At 40.6% G+C, this 16,997-nt stretch overlaps 2 protein-coding genes and 1 long non-coding RNA gene across 3 annotated transcripts in view; 2 read left to right on the top strand and 1 right to left on the bottom strand.

The window, feature by feature from the left end:
- Positions 1 to 5,099, top strand: part of fubp3 (far upstream element (FUSE) binding protein 3) — a 37,193-nt gene extending 32,094 nt beyond the window's left edge. The window contains exons 15-19 of the mRNA XM_012874539.3: positions 18 to 94; positions 437 to 493; positions 665 to 715; positions 813 to 940; positions 3,260 to 5,099. Coding sequence (XP_012729993.3) covers positions 18 to 94; positions 437 to 493; positions 665 to 715; positions 813 to 940; positions 3,260 to 3,268 — 322 coding nt within the window. The 3' untranslated portion in view covers positions 3,269 to 5,099. The remainder of the gene's footprint in view (positions 1 to 17; positions 95 to 436; positions 494 to 664; positions 716 to 812; positions 941 to 3,259) is intronic.
- A 4,971-nt stretch (positions 5,100 to 10,070) lies between these two features.
- On the top strand, positions 10,071 to 13,942 carry LOC105934487 (PR domain zinc finger protein 12). Its single transcript, XM_012874493.3, has 5 exons — positions 10,071 to 10,413; positions 11,703 to 11,893; positions 12,378 to 12,533; positions 12,800 to 12,914; positions 13,002 to 13,942. Exons 1-5 carry the CDS (start codon positions 10,185 to 10,187, stop codon positions 13,433 to 13,435), a joined length of 1,125 nt encoding a protein of 374 aa, XP_012729947.2. The 5' UTR covers positions 10,071 to 10,184; the 3' UTR covers positions 13,436 to 13,942.
- Positions 13,943 to 15,006: 1,064 nt separating this feature from the next.
- LOC105934509 lies at positions 15,007 to 16,299 on the bottom strand. The gene is made up of 3 exons (XR_001166714.3): positions 16,008 to 16,299; positions 15,710 to 15,793; positions 15,007 to 15,616 (listed from the first exon to the last, which is right to left on the bottom strand). It is a non-coding gene; the product is annotated as an uncharacterized LOC105934509 (long non-coding RNA).
- Positions 16,300 to 16,997: the final 698 nt, after the last annotated feature.

Raw genomic sequence — 16,997 nt, 5'->3', positions numbered from 1 at the left:
TTATTTTTTTTCTAAAGTGGACCTCAGATGTTCATGACTGGAGGATGGGGCACAACATTTCAGATATGGCAGCCTCAGGGCCAGCAGGACCACAGTAAGTATTTCCAAAGGGATGGCAGTCATATTTAATTATAAATGCACGCAGATCAGTAGCCAAGACCGCTCTAGATAAATGACTATCGTCTAAACCTGAGAGGGCTGTTTCTCAAGTTTCCTGTTGCTCCAGTGGATTCAAATAGTTAGCAGCCTGCGAAGAGCCGCAGAACGTTCCCTGTGGCTCGCCGCGCACTTCCTGATCGGACAGATTTCTACATTTGCCGTCACTGGGATTCATTAGGAGGCAGAGTTGTTAGACGGGATCAGAAGGCGAAGAGCAGGGAAAGCCCAAAACCCGACCCTCAGTAAATCTGGACGTGTTATCTGTGTCTGGTTTCAGGTCACAATGGATCCCAGACGAGCCAGATGGACTGGGAGCAGTATTATAAAAAGCTAGGCGAGTGTCACTCAGGAAGCTTGTCCAACCAGCACGAGCTGTGTTTTATTTTATTACGGCAAGAAATTCTAGCTCCCGTTGTGGCTCAGCATCGATTTTAAAATATTCTGGTTTTAGTTTTTAAACCTGTGATCCAATGAAATGCATTAAATAACTGTTCTCTTCCAGCAGGTCAGCAAAATCAACCTCAGAGCGCTGCTCCCGAATACAACAAAACCTGGAGTAAGTTCTGCTGCTGGTGGTCTTTTCCTTTAAATTATGATCTCATCATTAGAAGAGATGTTTCTAATCATTTTGGTTTCTGATTTTTGTTTTTTAGACCAGACAACAGGGCCTGGATCTCAGCAGACTTCTAATCCCGACTACAACACCTGGGTTGACTTCTACAGACAGCCAATGGCCTTCTTCAACCAGGGCGCTCAGCAGACACCAGCCCCGGGCCTGCAGGTGAGATCCCACTCTGCGCCGCACCAACGCTCACCCTCACCACTCTTTTCAAAGCACAGATGATGTTGTTGTGTTTTTTTTCCCCCAAACATATTCAAAGTAAGAACTACCAACATTTTTCGCTCTATTAAAGCAAGCCACTTGTTTTTAGATGCTGTGAGCTTGGTAAAAATCAGGACTCGTGACAGTTTGCAGCTGCGCTGACCCGGGTAACTGGGAATTTGCACAGGCATAAGGACTCGTGCCTTAACGCATAATTGTGGGTAATTTAGTCATTTCTCGTGGATTAAAAACTTGCCCTTTTATTAAGGACATTTTCCACCAGCACCACTTTTTCTTATGTTGTAAACTTATGAATGAAAACCTGGATCTGTCAAAATTTGATCGGCTGCAGGCCAAACCTCAAAGAAAGGTGGAAATGGCCAGAAAGAGCCAGACTCCTGCATCTCTACTAGTGTTTGATTCAAATCTTTGGCCATTCTGCAGTAAAAGGAGTGTCAAAGCGGTCCAAAAGCGGCATTATTCAGTCAGTTGCAGCATATTCACTGTTGAAACCAGACATTTACATTTGATGCACTAAAAGACCTTTTTTTTTTAACTTAACGTCTGACATAAAATTGGACTAAACTTTTCTACTTCTAAGTCAAATGAACAACATTATCTTTATTTGCTCAATACCAGAATTATAGAGGATGTTTCTTGAGATTTTTATAACTCACAATTTGAAGAAATGTAAATAAATGTACTTAGTATTTGATTGAATCACCTACAAACTAACTTTGGTCAATAATTTCGGATTTCCTAACGCAAGATTCCCACAAAACTTTTCTTAAATTTTCTTATTTCTCCTGTCAGAAGTGTGATGCCCTCTGCTGAACTAGACTTTTTTTTTTTCTTTTTTTTTTTTTGTCTTTAAGCCACTTTTTTAACTCATCTAGAGGAGAGTTTAGACTAATTGTTCATTTGGAACCATGTTTTCAGCTGTTGCCAAAATATTTCCAGATAATTGTCTTTCCTCTCGATGCCGTCTGGTTTGTGAAGAGCATCAGCAACTTCTGTAACACCAATCACCCGCACAACTTTAGGCTGCCCTGTGATTCCCAGGGTACAAACTTCTCCAAATGTAACAATCATCAAAGCCAGAAACTAGAGATCGACGACTCGTGGTTTTTAAGGCCAATTCTGATGCTGATTATTCTGACATCAATCTGATGCCCCATATTGTGCTGCAGATATTTTATTTTTGGGGGGGGGTTGATCCTTGAGGGTTGATGTTGCTTTTTCTTCCTCCATTTACATGATTAAAATGACACAATGATAACAAACGTTACACAAGTCTTAAAACTTGTTTAAATCAGCTAATATTAACAATCAGTTTCAGAGCGCAGTTTGAAAAGTACACGAAATGAGAATGTCACGACTCTTACGGCAGCGCTTTGCTCGCACTTAATGAACGTTTTACGGCGAGAAAAGAGCTTCTTTTGTTCAGTGGGGAGAACGAGGAGAAAAAACACTGACCACCCCGACATCTGATGTAAAGTTAGCTGCTTAACGCGTAGCTACGTTTGGTAATTGTTTTTATGCGGATACGTGATTCTCCGTGGGAACGAACACACGTAGCATTGGCAGCTCAGCAGCTGGAGATCAGACGTGAGTTTGTAGACACAGGGACAGACTTTCAAATGGCATAAACGGCTAAATTAGACCAAACTACACTAAAAGTTGAAAACGTAGTCTTGTTGTTGGCACCCAGTCTTACCAGCCGCTCTCTGCCAGGAAGGGAGCGGCAGAAAATGCACTTCACGTGATCTCCAGGCATGGCTGCTGAATGCGCTAATGAATCGATCGCATGCACGCATCAGCCGATGTGATACAAAGAAGAAAAAAAACTCTACCTGAAACTTCACTTCTGGTTTCATCAGACCGCAGGACATGTCTCCAAAACGTCTTAGTCCCCGAGTGCCCGAGCAAACTGATCTATTATCCGTCTTTCTCTGATGCCTTTGGACTAATGGCTTCTTCCTCACTGAGTGACCTCTTAGTACAAGACTCACCATCTTCACGTCTTCTGCCTTTGTTGTTCAGGGTGAAATGTACATTTCCCCTCTAGGCTTTCACACATTTCAATGGCGTCAACTTCAGAAACGTCCCTATATTTTATTTCCAAAATGGACATAATTTTGGTAAACATCATCACAGTAAGAATTTTTCCACCCGTCTTCGTCTGTCTTTGAGTGTGCATGAATATCTTGTCATAAATGTTATGAACACAAAACGTCTTTAAAGCGAAACGCTGACATTATTTCGTTTGTTTCTCAGGATCACTAGAGGAGGCGGCCATGTTGGACTTGAAGCGGTGAACGGATGAAACCCCCCCACCCCAACCCCCCCTTTTTTTTTGTTGTTTTTTTGTTTTTAAACCGAGGAGGTTCTAGATTTACAACGCCTTGAAGACTTTTTTTCTTAGTGAGAAACACTAGCTGTAGAATGACTTGTATGATTAAGTAATATTTCTAAAATCAGGAACATTTATTTGTAACTAAATGCTTATGTACACTGTTATTTTGGATAGACGGTATCTGGGATCCCTTTTTTGGACATGAGCGAGCTGTTGGGTTTTTTTTTTTTTTTTCTCTCTCCTCACCTTGTTTGTATTTTCCTGTCCTGACTCAGATTGTAATCGCCAAAACGAACCCACAAGTTGTAACATTTCAAAAGGCAATATATATATGATCTATTTTTTTTTTTTTATAGTTATGTCAAACCATGATTACTGTGCTTGGCAGTCTTGAATACGGTTTCGTCATGTCATAAAATGTTTAACAAACGTGTTTCAAATGCTTTGTTTTTCCTTTTTTTTTTTTCTCGACCTAATTCAGTGAAATGAAACTGTGATGTTTTGTTACAGGAAATGTATTTTTGTTACAAGGTTTAAAGCGAGAATTGATGTCCGCCAGCGGCAGTGGTTCTAATTTAATTCCTCTTGTGCATTGTATGCTGTTTTTCATTGTCATTTTATTGTTCTCTGGTTTAAAAAAAAAAAAAAAGGTGCAATATCTTATTTCACTTTTGAAACAAAGATGGGTTCTCTAATGTTTTGACAGACTTTTAACTTGTAGTTTTAAGATGATTTTGTTTATTTTTTTTCTTACTTTGAAATGGAGATGTCATGGATAATTTATTACATTGGTCTGAAATGATAGGATTTAGGGGGATGTTGCAAATAGCTTTTTTGCCTTTATTACCTTGTAAAACAATGTATATATGCTCATATATTTGACTGTTAATTTAAGATATATATGTTTCATATGAATATATATATTTACACTTATAAAATTGTTGTTCCTGTGATTCGTGTCGCAGGACGGTTGTCCCTCTTTTTTTTTTTTTTTTTTTTTCTGTTCTGTTTTCATACTGAAAATGTTCAAAGATTGTGAATGTGTGATTTGAAATTCGATGTTGCATCTTGTTATGAAGACAAAACAAGACGTGGTAGATTTATTTTTGTGTATGCTCTGTACCTGAACTATTCAAGACTGCTAAGCTGCTGCAATTCGTACCTGTGTAATACATTTTTTTTTCTTAAAAGTTACTTATTTTAAGTGTTACGAACAACAAAAAACAAAAAAAAAAAACTTTTATTTGGTACCTCCCAGTTCACCGGCGTCCCACTGAGCCCTGGCTGTGGGACTCGGTGGGACGTTGGACTCAGTCCAATGCTAATTTTAATTATTATTTTTTTATTTTTGTGTGATCTAATATAAATAATGCATCCTTCTGGAGAATGATTCTGGTATTAATGTCATTTCTTAATGAAAAGGGATATATAATTTCAAATGTCTAATAATTATGGTGTTTATTTTCTCCTTGTGTGTACAGTTAACCATGTATTAAAAGAAAAAAAAATCCAGACTACCTTTATGTGTACTGTTGAAGCTGATTTTTCTGTTAGATGAATACTATAAACATTTGGATGTCTTTTTTTGTTGTATTCTGCTACTAAAGTGTTAAAACTATCTTGAGAACTCTATTGTGTGTAATAACAGATGAACCTTAGAGGATAGGCCAAATGTATGTTTTCATGTTTTATAAGCAGAAAATATATATTTTCTATAGTCTACTGCCAGTTCTCGAATTCAAATAAATTTTCCGCAAGCCTTGTGGTCGATTTTATGTTAATTACTGCTATGGTGGTAGAGCTGCAACACGAAAATTCAAAGGATGCTTTTAAAAGCAAGGTTACATTTTCATTGACTAATAAAAACGCTGCGAAGGCAAAGTTGTGTTGGTGAAAACTTTGAAAATTTTACATTCTTTTAGTGTGAAGTTTAAATTATTGCTCTTTTTTTTTTAAAGTCTTTAGAGATTAAAAGTTTGCATTTTCTTGGTAAATATTAAACTTTTTTTTTTTTAGTTAAGAGCACAGCATCAGTATTTTTGCATCCCTGCCTCAGTGTTGAACTTCTTCACTCATTTCCCACTGCAGCCCAAACTCTTCCTCCATCCTCTTCCTCCTTGGAGTCAACTGTCCCTCAGCCAGCAGAGCCTCATCCCTCAGGCTTTCTGCCCCCCACAACCCCCCCACCCCTCTGTCACTGCACATCTTTGCCCTCAGCAGGGTGGCTCCTGCCACAGTGGCCCCACACCGGCCCCCTTGCTTTGAAGCCGTGCAGCTGTTTTCAAATCCGACCTCTTGGTTTTGATCCCCACTTCCCTCTGCGACGTGTCGTCCCCGTGGACACGTCATTCCTGCTGGTCCTTTGTGGCCGTCTTCATATTTTTTTGGAGCACAGGGTGTGTGTGTGTGTGTGTGTGAGGCGCGCTTATTGTCGCTGCAGGACATTCTTGGACACGCTCTGCGCTTTTGGTTTTGTTTTGGGATGTGGCGACGTGCTGGATTTTTGGGGACAGTATAGTGGTAGAATTTGCTCGGGTGATTAAACCGTACGAGTTTTAAATGACTGAATGGAGGCTTGGTCACACCCGGTACTGTATGGCCAGATGCCAGAAAGCGTATTTTAAGGGATGCAAAGCGGTTTATGGTGCGTTTCCAATGGCTGGTGTTTTGGAAGCGTGTTTCAAAAGCACTCAATTAGGAAATATTTTGACCTCCATCTGTCCAAATTCTATCTTTTTTTATATCTTTGCAGAGTTGCGTAAGAGCTTTGAGTGAGAGGCAGGGTCCACCCTGGACACGTCACCGGTCCATAACAGGCTGATTTTACATATGTGCATTTTTAATAGTTTTATTGTTCATCAAATATATTTTTAAAACGCTTTGTCCATTTTTCTCAGTTTTGCATAGAAACACGATGGCGTCACCAGAACAATCAAGATTTTTTTTAGCCTTTTAAAAAATATATTTTTAGGTGAACTTCAATTATAAGTATTGGAATATAATTAACTTACCCTGTTTTTATTGTTTCAATTAAATAATAAAACCTAAAAAAAAAAAAGAAAAAAAAAGCACTTTCTACATCCAACTTCCGTAGGGGTTTTCTTCTTTTTCACCAGCTGCTTTACAAAATGTGTTTTAATTTTCTCTTTCATATAAAAACAATCTATTAAAAATGAATGAGTGAAATTAAGAGTAAAATGTTACATCTGGATAATCTGCAAAAATGTCTAGCAGTAAAAAAAAGAAAGCTTTATATGGCTTTGTAAAATATTGCCACAAAAGACTGTTGGACGCAAGTTTTGACATTTTCAGATATAAAACATGATTTTGCTTCTTCCTCCTTCATCCCTCGATGCTTTAAATTTCAATATACGATATATTTTAGATGTTAAAAATGAAAAAATCAACAAAAAATGTTCGACATAATCCTCTCACTGCATCTGGATTTGTAATAATTAATTAAAAAGGACTTGAAATGCTCCCAATACTCCAAATAAATGAAGTTAAAGCATCTTGTTCCGCATATTTGACTTGCCAGATAAATTCACTTCTATAATTTCATATTTTTCCTCCACATAAAGTGAGTGGGTTTAAAAAGGCAGTTTTCCTTGCTGCGTAAATGAAGGCGCACCTCCGCCTCCAGCAGGTGTCCAGTCCTGTCCGTCCATCAGCACAGAGGGGGAGGTGTGTCTGTAGGTGGGGGGGTGGGAGGCTCTTTAGGGAGAGGAGGGTCTGCACCGCTCTCACCTTTGCAACAGATAAGCCGGAGCTGAGTATCCAGCGCAGTGTGGCAGCCACCTTAATCTGATTTTAATGACACAGTGGAGGATCCCGGGAGGCTCTGCGCTGTTTTCCCTGCAGCGGGCCTGCGCGTTTTATTTATTTATCTTATAAACGACCCCTCTCTCACTTCATAACAAAACCCTCCCCGGATAAATCATTTTGTGAAGATCTGCTGCTTTCAGATCAACCTTTTAGCTAAAAAAAAAAAAATAATAATAATAAAATAAAAATTCGATCAATTCCCAAAGCGTTTTCTCTCATCTCTCCCTCCCTTGTGAGCGTAAAATTCCGCTATTTATCCGCAAACAAACGCTCCGCGTTAATAGGTTTCCCACCAGCGCTTTGAAATCCCCCCATTACCACATTCTTTGTGCAATAATTGTCAATCATCCACATTAAATTGATAGGCTTTAAATGGACAACAATAATGGCTCAAATTGTCTTACAATGGAGCAGCTAAGCGGGATGATTTGCTATTGCTGACATGCCCGCGGCTTTACCAGCTCCGCATAATGCCACAGGTTAATGCATAAATAAGCAAATCAAATCCATGCGTTACCCCAATTCAGCTCATTTAATTCCTCTTTAATAAAGAAGCCGCCCCCCCCACCTCCCCCCCACCTCCTCCGTCCATTTACCTCGGATTTGTGCGATGAATGCCATAAATGTAAATCAATCTAGATGAGAAAGAATCCCATTGAAAGAGCGGAGAAATTTCATCTGGGAAAAGAGGGGACAAACGAAGGAGGGGCCCGCTCATAAAAAGCAGCTGTTTCACAGTAATCTGTTTTCGTGCCCTGTCACTCACCTTGCCTTTTCACTATCTCTGCTGCTCTCTTTAAAGGAGAGAAAAGTCCCCTCCATTGTGCGCACTTGCCATATCTTCTTTCCCTTCACTTTGCGCACAGTTCATATTCCTGCAGACACGCAGAGAACAGAGCTCAAACTTGCCCGTTCCTTTCTCTTTTTTTTCTCTCTCTCTCTCTCTCTTTCCTTTTTTCTCTCTTTCCTCTCCCGGACAATCCCCCTTGTAGTTGTTGGAGTGAAAAGAGGAGTGCATGGATGTCAAATTGCCCTCAAAACACCATGAAAGATTGATTTGCAGCACTTTTCAGGGCCCTGACATTACTTGGAGGGGAGCTGAATGGGAAACCTGTGAGCCGGGGATGGAATAAAGATGTCCTCTCTGCTGGAAAAAAGAAGGAAAACTGCCCATTTAGCGCCCCAGTCCATCAAGCCCCAAAAAATAGGCAGGAGAGCAAAAAGAAGAGAAAACAAGAGGACCACGCAGAAAGGATGCATATATATATATATATATATATATATATATATATATATATATATATATATATATATATATATATATATATGTATATATATATATATATGTATATATATATGTATATATATGCTATATATGTGCTATATATATATTTATATGCTATATATAAAGCCCATCTAGTGCGTCGTCACAATACAGAGGGGACTCCGGACAGCCATGAATATTAAACCGCTTACCTCAACAAGGGCTTGAAAAAGTGCGCCACGTCAAAGCAGCTTTGCGTTTCTTCCCCCACCCCCCCCCCCCCCCCCCCCCCCCCCCCCCCCTCGCTCTCTCTCTCTCTTTCTCTCTATCTGTTTTTTTCTTCCTCTCCGTGCGAACAATGCTGGGAAAAATAAAGGCTTGTTTCCATTCTTGTCATTCCCGCGCTGAACTCTTACAAAAAAATGTTTTTATATCAGAGGCGCATGAATAAGAAACGCATGAGAAGAAAATGGGCGAACATCTCCCAGACTCACTGACCCACTTCTAAAAATACTAATAAAGGTTGTTAATATTAATAATTATTAATAATAATAATAATAATAATAATAAAATGGAAGTTTTCTGTATGCATTTAAAACGCACTGCACGCTGGAAAAACTCTGGACAAACTTTTGATTTATTTTATCCTTAAAGCACATTTTAACTTCAGTTTTCCCTCTTTCTCCTGATCATAAAGCACATCCAAAACTTTTTTTTTTATTCTAAATATATGACCCCGACATTATTTTTCGCAATTTATATGAACACGGTAGACCTAATTGCCTGAATAAAGTTTTGCTCCCCCACACGTTTTAAGACTTCTGTTGACGTCTGCAGGTGGGGGGCGTTGCAAACAAAAGGGTCCATCCTTATTTGCTGAGTAAGATATTATTTTATTTTTTTACAGGAATTTATGTAGGTAGAGGACAACAATGAGTGACGACATATATTTAATTACTGTTTAGTTTCGATGTGTGACAGTTTAGTAACCAATAAAAATAATTTTTGCAACCCCTTAAAAAAACTCTATGGAGCCGCCCCTGGAAACTCCACAATGCAGACAAACGAAGAGTATTATATGTACATATATATATATATATATATATATATATATATATATATATATATATATATATATATATATATATATATATATGATATTTGATGTGATCAATACTCTTCGTGTGTCTGCATTGTGGAGAGGGGAAAAACTACATAAAATACTTTTTCGGTGATTTTAAATAAACTTTAAAACTAAAGATTGATTTTAAAACATGGCTTTCTATTGTTTCAAAGTATATCAATACATGTAAAACAATGGAAGCAAACAGAAATATATATATAAAAAAAAGAAGCGTGGAAAGGGAACATTACATTGAACGAATCATTTTAATATACAGAAACATTTTTCCTTAAGTATATTTTGCTGTTATCATAAAGGGAGAAAAAAAATCACAACAAGTCCAGGATATTTGTTTTGCTTTAAACTGAAACATCTGTCCTTTTTCCAAGCTAATGACTTTCCCTGCGCTCGGACCATCCAGTTGGTGCGTCTCGGTGCAGCGGGAAGGTCCACGCCGTGAGGGGTGTGTCATTAATAACTAATTAGGCCGGGGTCACAGCAGCCACTTATATAAAGAGACCCCCTCGCAGCCGAGCGGGGCCAGTTTCTTCTGCGCACAGTTTGGAGCTGGGAGGACGGACCGTCTGTCTCTGTGTCCAACCCCGTTCACTCGCCGCTCCGATCTTCACGCACCATGGGCTCCGTGCTGCCCGCCGACGCGCTGGCTCTGAAGCCCGGATTTAAGTGCTCCGGGCGCTCGCTGTCCGACGTGATCACCTCGGACATCCTGCACAGCTTCCTGTACGGCAGGTGGAGGAACGTGCTGGGCGATCACCTGGCGGAGGAGCGACAGAGCAGCAGCAGCAGCAGCAGCCCCAAGACCGCCTTCACGGCCGAGGTTCTGGCCCAGTCCTTCGCTGGAGGTGAGGCTGACCTGCTGGGTCACATTAGGAGCCACTGAGTCCGGGCAGGCGTCATTTTTCCTGCACTTTTAAACCACGTTAATTGCTCGTTTAAAAACGACGACAACAGGATGTGCGTTAGAGCGCGCCTTAGTTTATTTTACGCATAACGCATACGTTTGCATGTTGATTTTTATTTTTTATTTTTTTTTACTTTTTATGCGCAAAATGATGGAAATGAGCTTGTTTATTCCTGCGCGCAATCCACGCAGGATTTAAGAACCTAGAAGAACTTTCACTGACCTTCTCCAGCATTTGTCTCTTGCGCTTTCCCTCTTCTTCTTTTTTTTTCTTTTTCTTTTTTCTTTTTCTTTTGCTGCTTTTATTTCGATCCATTAAACGCATTAACCCTTGCGCAGCCCAGAGACCCCGCCGCTTGGACGCTTGTTAGGCGTGTAACCGGCGCTGATTGAAAGACGCGGAGCATTAAATTCATTTGGTTAACTTTGTGCTTGACCTGGGAAAGTTTCCCACTTAAACCTCTCGGAGAGAAAGGTTTCCTTTCTTTGACATTCCCTTTTTTCCCTATCCATGCATTCATCAATCTCTGGACAGTCTCTTTTCCTCCCCTGGCAGCTATGAGAGGCTCTGGAGGCTCTTTTTTTCTTTCTCTCATTCTCTCTTTCTCTTCCCTTTAAAAGATTTGCTGTTCCTCGCATAATGCGCCGTGAAGGCTAAATCTAATGCTATTCATTGCATGTCAACCATCTAATCGCCTTTCCATTTTTTTTGTCGCAGAAATTCCTCAGTCCTTTTAAACAAGCCCCCGTCTCATTCAGCGCACATTTATTGCGACAAAGTTCTTAAAAGGATAATGAATTTGGAATTAGTCGTTCCCCCTTTTTTCCAGTAAAACTTTAATGAATATCACATCTGAAGCATGGCAAATTGCTGGACCCCGAGCAAGAGAAGGACCGTTTAACCCCTGCTCACTTTTTCTGCAACGTGAATCTTTGGATTTGACATTAGAAAGAATGCAAAGAATAACTTTTTTCTTTTCCCTCGCTTGAAAAAAAGTTGAGGGGGGGGGGGGGGGGGTTGCACAACAACAAAAAAATCAATTCATCCAGATAATCAAATTAAACGCAGGATGAGGTGTGACTTAATATTTCGTGACTGAAATAACATCCAGTTCATTTGCTGCCTTCACCAGCTTTCATTCTGACGCACTTTGTTCCCCCCCAGACATGTTGCACTTATTTGTGTCTTTTTTTCCCTTTTTTTCCTTTTTTGCGGGTTTGGATTTGCAGAGGTGCAGAAGCTCTCCAGCCTGGTGCTGCCCAGCGAGGTGATCATCGCGCAAAGCTCCATCCCCGGAGAAGGCCTGGGCATCTTCTCGAAGACCTGGATCAAAGCAGGGACGGAGATGGGCCCCTTTACCGGGAGACTCCTGTCCCCCGAACATGTGGACCTGTTCAAGAACAACAACCTGATGTGGGAGGTGAGCGCACTGGGCGGCGCGCAGGGGCGCTGCAAGACGCACGGTTGTGCTGGGGCACAATGACCCACATGTATGCCAATCACAGGTTCTGTTGTGGGTTTTTAATTATGGCGATTCAGTCCTGTTGGAGCAAACAGAAACGTGCAATTAATGCAGCTCAGCACAGTGCAGTCGATTCACATCATTTCTCTCAGCTCATTTCACAGGCTGAGCATATAGGCGATTCATATCCAGGAATCAAAAAGATCCAACGCAATAAAATTCAGCTAAATAAATTCCACATTAATCTTAAATAGATCATTGAACTGGATTAGAAACTTTTCACAGGTGCACAGAAGATATTTCCTGGGGCACAGGCCCCGTAGCCTGCAAAACCTTTGCTTATCAAGCATGCAGATGGGGGGAAAAAAAGATCTAATTGCTTCAATCAAGTCATCATTCTTCGTTTTTATGTTAACATCCGCCTTGTTGCGTTCTTTTTTAGGTGTTCAACGAGGATGGCACGGTGCGGTATTTCATCGACGCCAGCCAGGAGGACCACCGCAGCTGGATGACGTACATAAAGTGCGCTCGGAACGAGCAGGAGCAGAACCTGGAGGTGGTGCAGATTGGCAGCAGCATCTTCTACAAAGCCGTGGAGGTGAGCGTTGATCCAATCTACCTCCTAAAGCGCGGGTTATCAGAGCTATACATTACATTTAAATAGAGGTAAATCGCCAGTGCTTTTGGAAATGATAGATTCAACAGTTAAAATGCGATTAAGACAACTATTTCTCTGTAGAAGCCACCGCAAAGTTTGCTTATACTTAAACAACTCTCATAAGTGTATTTAACTCTCAGAAGTGTATTTCTGAAATGTAATTAGCACAATGACCATAACAAATTGTGTTTTTAATCTCTCCTCAGACCATCCCACCTGACCAGGAGCTCTTGGTCTGGTATGGAAACACGCACAACACATTCCTGGGAATTCCTGGAGTTCCTGGCATGGACGAGGAACACCAAAAGAAAAGCAGAAATGGTGAGTTTCTTCCTTATAAGCCACCCCCTTTTTTTGTCGAAATCACATCCAAAGTTTCCTCCATTTACCCCTTGTTTTCTCTCCCAGACGACTCCCACTCCAGCGAGGGCCCCTCTTCGTGTTCTCCTCCTTCGTCGTCCGCCCCATCCACCGGCCGGATGCGCTGCGTCATCTGCCACCGCGGCTTCAACTCCCGCAGCAACCTGCGCTCCCACATGCGCATCCACACCCTGGACAAGCCCTTCGTGTGTCGCTTCTGCAACCGTCGCTTCAGCCAGTCGTCCACGCTGCGCAACCACGTCCGCCTGCACACCGGCGAGCGGCCCTACAAGTGCCACGTCTGTCAGAGCGCGTACTCCCAGCTGGCGGGCCTGAGGGCGCACCAGAAGAGCGCACGGCACAAACCTCCGGCGCACGGCACCGACGCGCCCCCGCAGGTGTCCCCTCCTCCTGCCCCGCAGATGGGCGCCATGCAGCATCAGATGCCCCTGGTGCACCACATCCCCACCATGGTGTTATGATACCAGACACCGGGTTCCGGCTGTGGCAGCGACGCACTTTAGACTTCGGAGCTGTGGTGGAAATGTGCCTATATGAGGAGTTGACGGCATTGTGCAGCGTCTGATTTGGATATGCGTGGCCTAATGTCTGCACGTTTGGCCATCACGTTGAATCTAATGAAAAAAAAAATTAATTAGATTTTTCTGTTGATGCGTTTTCTTTCTCCCTGCATATAACGTAGCAGAAAACGAACAAATGCTCTGAAGCTGAAGAACCGAGGGCCAGAAAGATGCTCTGGAGACTTTCAGCAGCCGAGGCGGGAAGCATCAGTCACCGATTTGGCCAGCCAGCAGATTTAAAGGGCACGTCGACAAATGTTCAAGCTGTATCTTCACTGTAAAACATCTAAATGGTCACTTTAAACCTGTACAGAATGGAGATTTGTGTAATTGTAAAACTGTATCACGTGAATGTAAATACTCGTGTGCGTTCTTCTGCGCCAAATAAATGATATGTGATTTAAGCAATGAAAGTTCAGATCACTGTGTTTCCAAATATGGATACAAAATGATACCGGAAACAAATGATGATTGGGGTACATTTTAGAAATTATATTTTTCATGTTGTTGGCTACTGGCATCCACCCCCCCCCCCCCACCCCCCCACCAAAAAAAAAAAGAAAAAAGAAAAAAACAAATCTAGTCAAATTATTTGAAAATAAATTTGTTTTGCCAATTGAAGCCAAATTAAATTTCCCATGGCTTACAAGTAACATACAACATATGTAACATTATTTCCTTCACATATTCTCTTAAATTAAGCTAAGCGTAACTTTATTTGATTTTAATATGTGACCTCATAAGACACTATATGAATCTAGACGTCAATCTGCATATTTAACGTATCTCTTACACTAATTCAATAGTTTGCAAGGCATTTGTAAAAATACTTAAGAGCAAACACGGTTGTAATCTTTAGACGCGTTTTTATTGTGGTAATACATAAAACAATAAATTATTAAATCAAATGAACTACAGTGTTTCGGGTGGATAAACTAAAGGCTATAATGGAGAGGTTGCATGAAAACTTTTGCATATTCCAGGAAAGCCAAAGGGCTTATAAAGTGATATCACTGCAATTTTTTTTTAGCCAAGTTAAGAAACAAGTCTGACATTTCATTCATTTTAACCCACTGATATGTAAAATCTTCTTTGCTTTCATCTGAAACTCTCTTTTACCTTGTTACCAATAAACCCCTGGTTGGGGTGGGGGAGGTACAGGTTTTGAAAAGCTGCACATTTATATCAAAAGTTGTTTTAAAGATGAACAATATTCTATTTTATGATGAAAAGAATGGGAATAAAAACTTTCTGATACAGCTTGCGAACAAAGTTGGATGTCTGGAGTCCATCAACTCCACTCTCGACCTCTCCCAGCCTTCATGAGTTAAAACAAATGGGGATTTAAGTGTAAGAAAAAGTTTAATTTATTGCGTCAACTATGCTGACAAAATCGTACTCTGTGTGGTCAATTCTAATCACAGCCCCAAGATTTTTTATTTTATTTATCCAGTTATTTATTTTTAGTCATGTTTTTTTTTTTGTGGGAGCACACTGCTCTGGAAAATATGCACAAATCATAATGTGAATTAGTATAACTCTATAATGTATTTGTTAGTTATCTAAGCAATTTTTTGTCTGGATTCTCTGGTTCTACATCATTTTTGCTGTGCTTTGCCTCCGCTTTTCTGCACACCAGCTGTAGTTACTCGTTGTGTCCACACGATGGCGACAAACACCCAGGAAAAGTCAGTCACATGACCAGAACCCCCCGACGATCAAAGGAACTGCTACAAAAGCTTCATAAACGAGACAATACAAGGATCAGCAACAGTTTTAATTGATGTACTGCGCATATTGGGGTTACATTGTTATTATTTATTTTATTTTTTTACCTTATTTAGGAAGATTACATTACCGTGGAGAGTGTTGTATACTTATCAGATGTCAGACACTGTCCAGCTACCTACAAAAGGAGTTTTCAGACAAGTCGTCATTGTAACAAGTACAGCACAACCCCAGAGTTTAGGTAAAGCAGATGCAAACATGGATGGATCTAACAGCAGCAGATACAGCGGGGCCGTTATGGAAGAGTCTGATGGGAGGATTTCCCATCACAGCTGACCGTCCACACCGGAAGGCCTGCACGGAGAGGGAAGCAGCTCATTCATTTAAAAAAATAAAAAACTCAAAAAGGCTCATGGAAATCAGAAAGGTTCACTGGATGAAGAGTACCTTTACACCTGCAGTCTGAAACTGTCCCATCCTTCTTAACGCAGCAACAACGGGAGGCTATCCAGTTGAAAACATGGCGCACTCCTGAAAGAAGACAGGCACCATACTAATGAAATAATGTTGGAGATGGTAACCTGACCTCCTCCCTGTACGGTTTTTACACGAACCTCTACCAAGCATCAACTTTAAAGTCCCTATTAAAAAAAAGAGCAACAACGACGAGAAGGCGGAAGATTACTTGCCTTTCTAGAGAAGCTTTCATTCCCCCAAGAATTTGACATATATGAAATAAACTCACCCGAGAAGATCAGTCACAACATAGTTCCTCGCTTTGGGGTTGAACTGGATGTTCAGCTTCTGGTTTCTGCTCAGCAGCTCTCAGTGCACTGATGCCACCAGAACACAATGACACAGCAATTTCTCAGTCGCAGGGGTTTTTTGTAGTCCCCAGACTGCTGCTCACAGACTCAGTAAACAGAGCTGGCGGGTACACAGAGGCAGGATAATGTTACTGCCATGTTCTCCCTGATGCCTACCTGCATGATCCTCCTGGCACTGAACCAACAACAGATACATCCAATTAAAGAGTGGTAATTCTTTCTATAGATGGTAAAAAGGTAAGGACACAAGCTGACATGTAAATAAACCTGTTTTCATTAATAATATCAGTATTCTTATCAGTATTTTATCAATGTCCCCAACATAATTGTGCTATTCCTGTTGCTTTTTCTCAGTGTATTCATACTGGCACTGCAATCATAACTATTTTACACCAACCGTAACGTAGACCAGGGATCTTCCACCTGTTTTTATTTTACTTTTTTTTTTTTTTTTTTAGCTATGCCCTTCACTTTAACTCCTCCAGTAAAGGTTTAAAATGTTTATATTTAAAAACACTGGTCAGTTCTGTCTTACAAGGTTTGTTTTTAGATGTCGGATCCGGAGGCGTTTTTAGGTTCCTGAAACATCAGGGGCTTTAGTCTAGGCCCAAATTAGCCTAGTTTAAAAGTAATTTAAAATCAAAATGACACAGGGCCTGTTGTACCAGTTTTCTGCATTGGTTGGGTGTTGATTAAATGTAAATTATTGTGAATCAAACAAAAAGGCTTAACATAATTTGCCTTGGGTCTAAGGATGAAGAGACACAGAGTTTATGACTGATGAAAACAATTATTAATAATGACAGTTTTGGGAATATTTGAACAACTGGCTTCAATCTTAATCAAATGGTGAGATTTTATAAACACACATATTCATTTGAATTATGCTGATAATTTTCCAAACATTT

Source organism: Fundulus heteroclitus, chromosome 8 (genome assembly GCF_011125445.2).
Source record: "Fundulus heteroclitus isolate FHET01 chromosome 8, MU-UCD_Fhet_4.1, whole genome shotgun sequence".
NCBI classification, from domain to species: Eukaryota; Metazoa; Chordata; class Actinopteri; order Cyprinodontiformes; family Fundulidae; genus Fundulus; species Fundulus heteroclitus.
The sequence above is the reverse complement of the archived record's forward strand: the minus strand, read 5'-3'. Positions and strand labels throughout refer to the sequence as shown.

Coding starts and splice junctions, on each gene's coding strand:
- LOC105934487 (XM_012874493.3), top strand. CDS start 10,185: ATGGGCTCCGTGCTGCCCGCCGACGCGCTGGCTCTGAAGCCCGGATTT. Junction 11,894..12,377: donor ACAACAACCTGATGTGGGAG/GTGAGCGCACTG, acceptor GTTCTTTTTTAG/GTGTTCAACGAGGATGGCAC. Junction 12,534..12,799: donor TCTTCTACAAAGCCGTGGAG/GTGAGCGTTGAT, acceptor ATCTCTCCTCAG/ACCATCCCACCTGACCAGGA.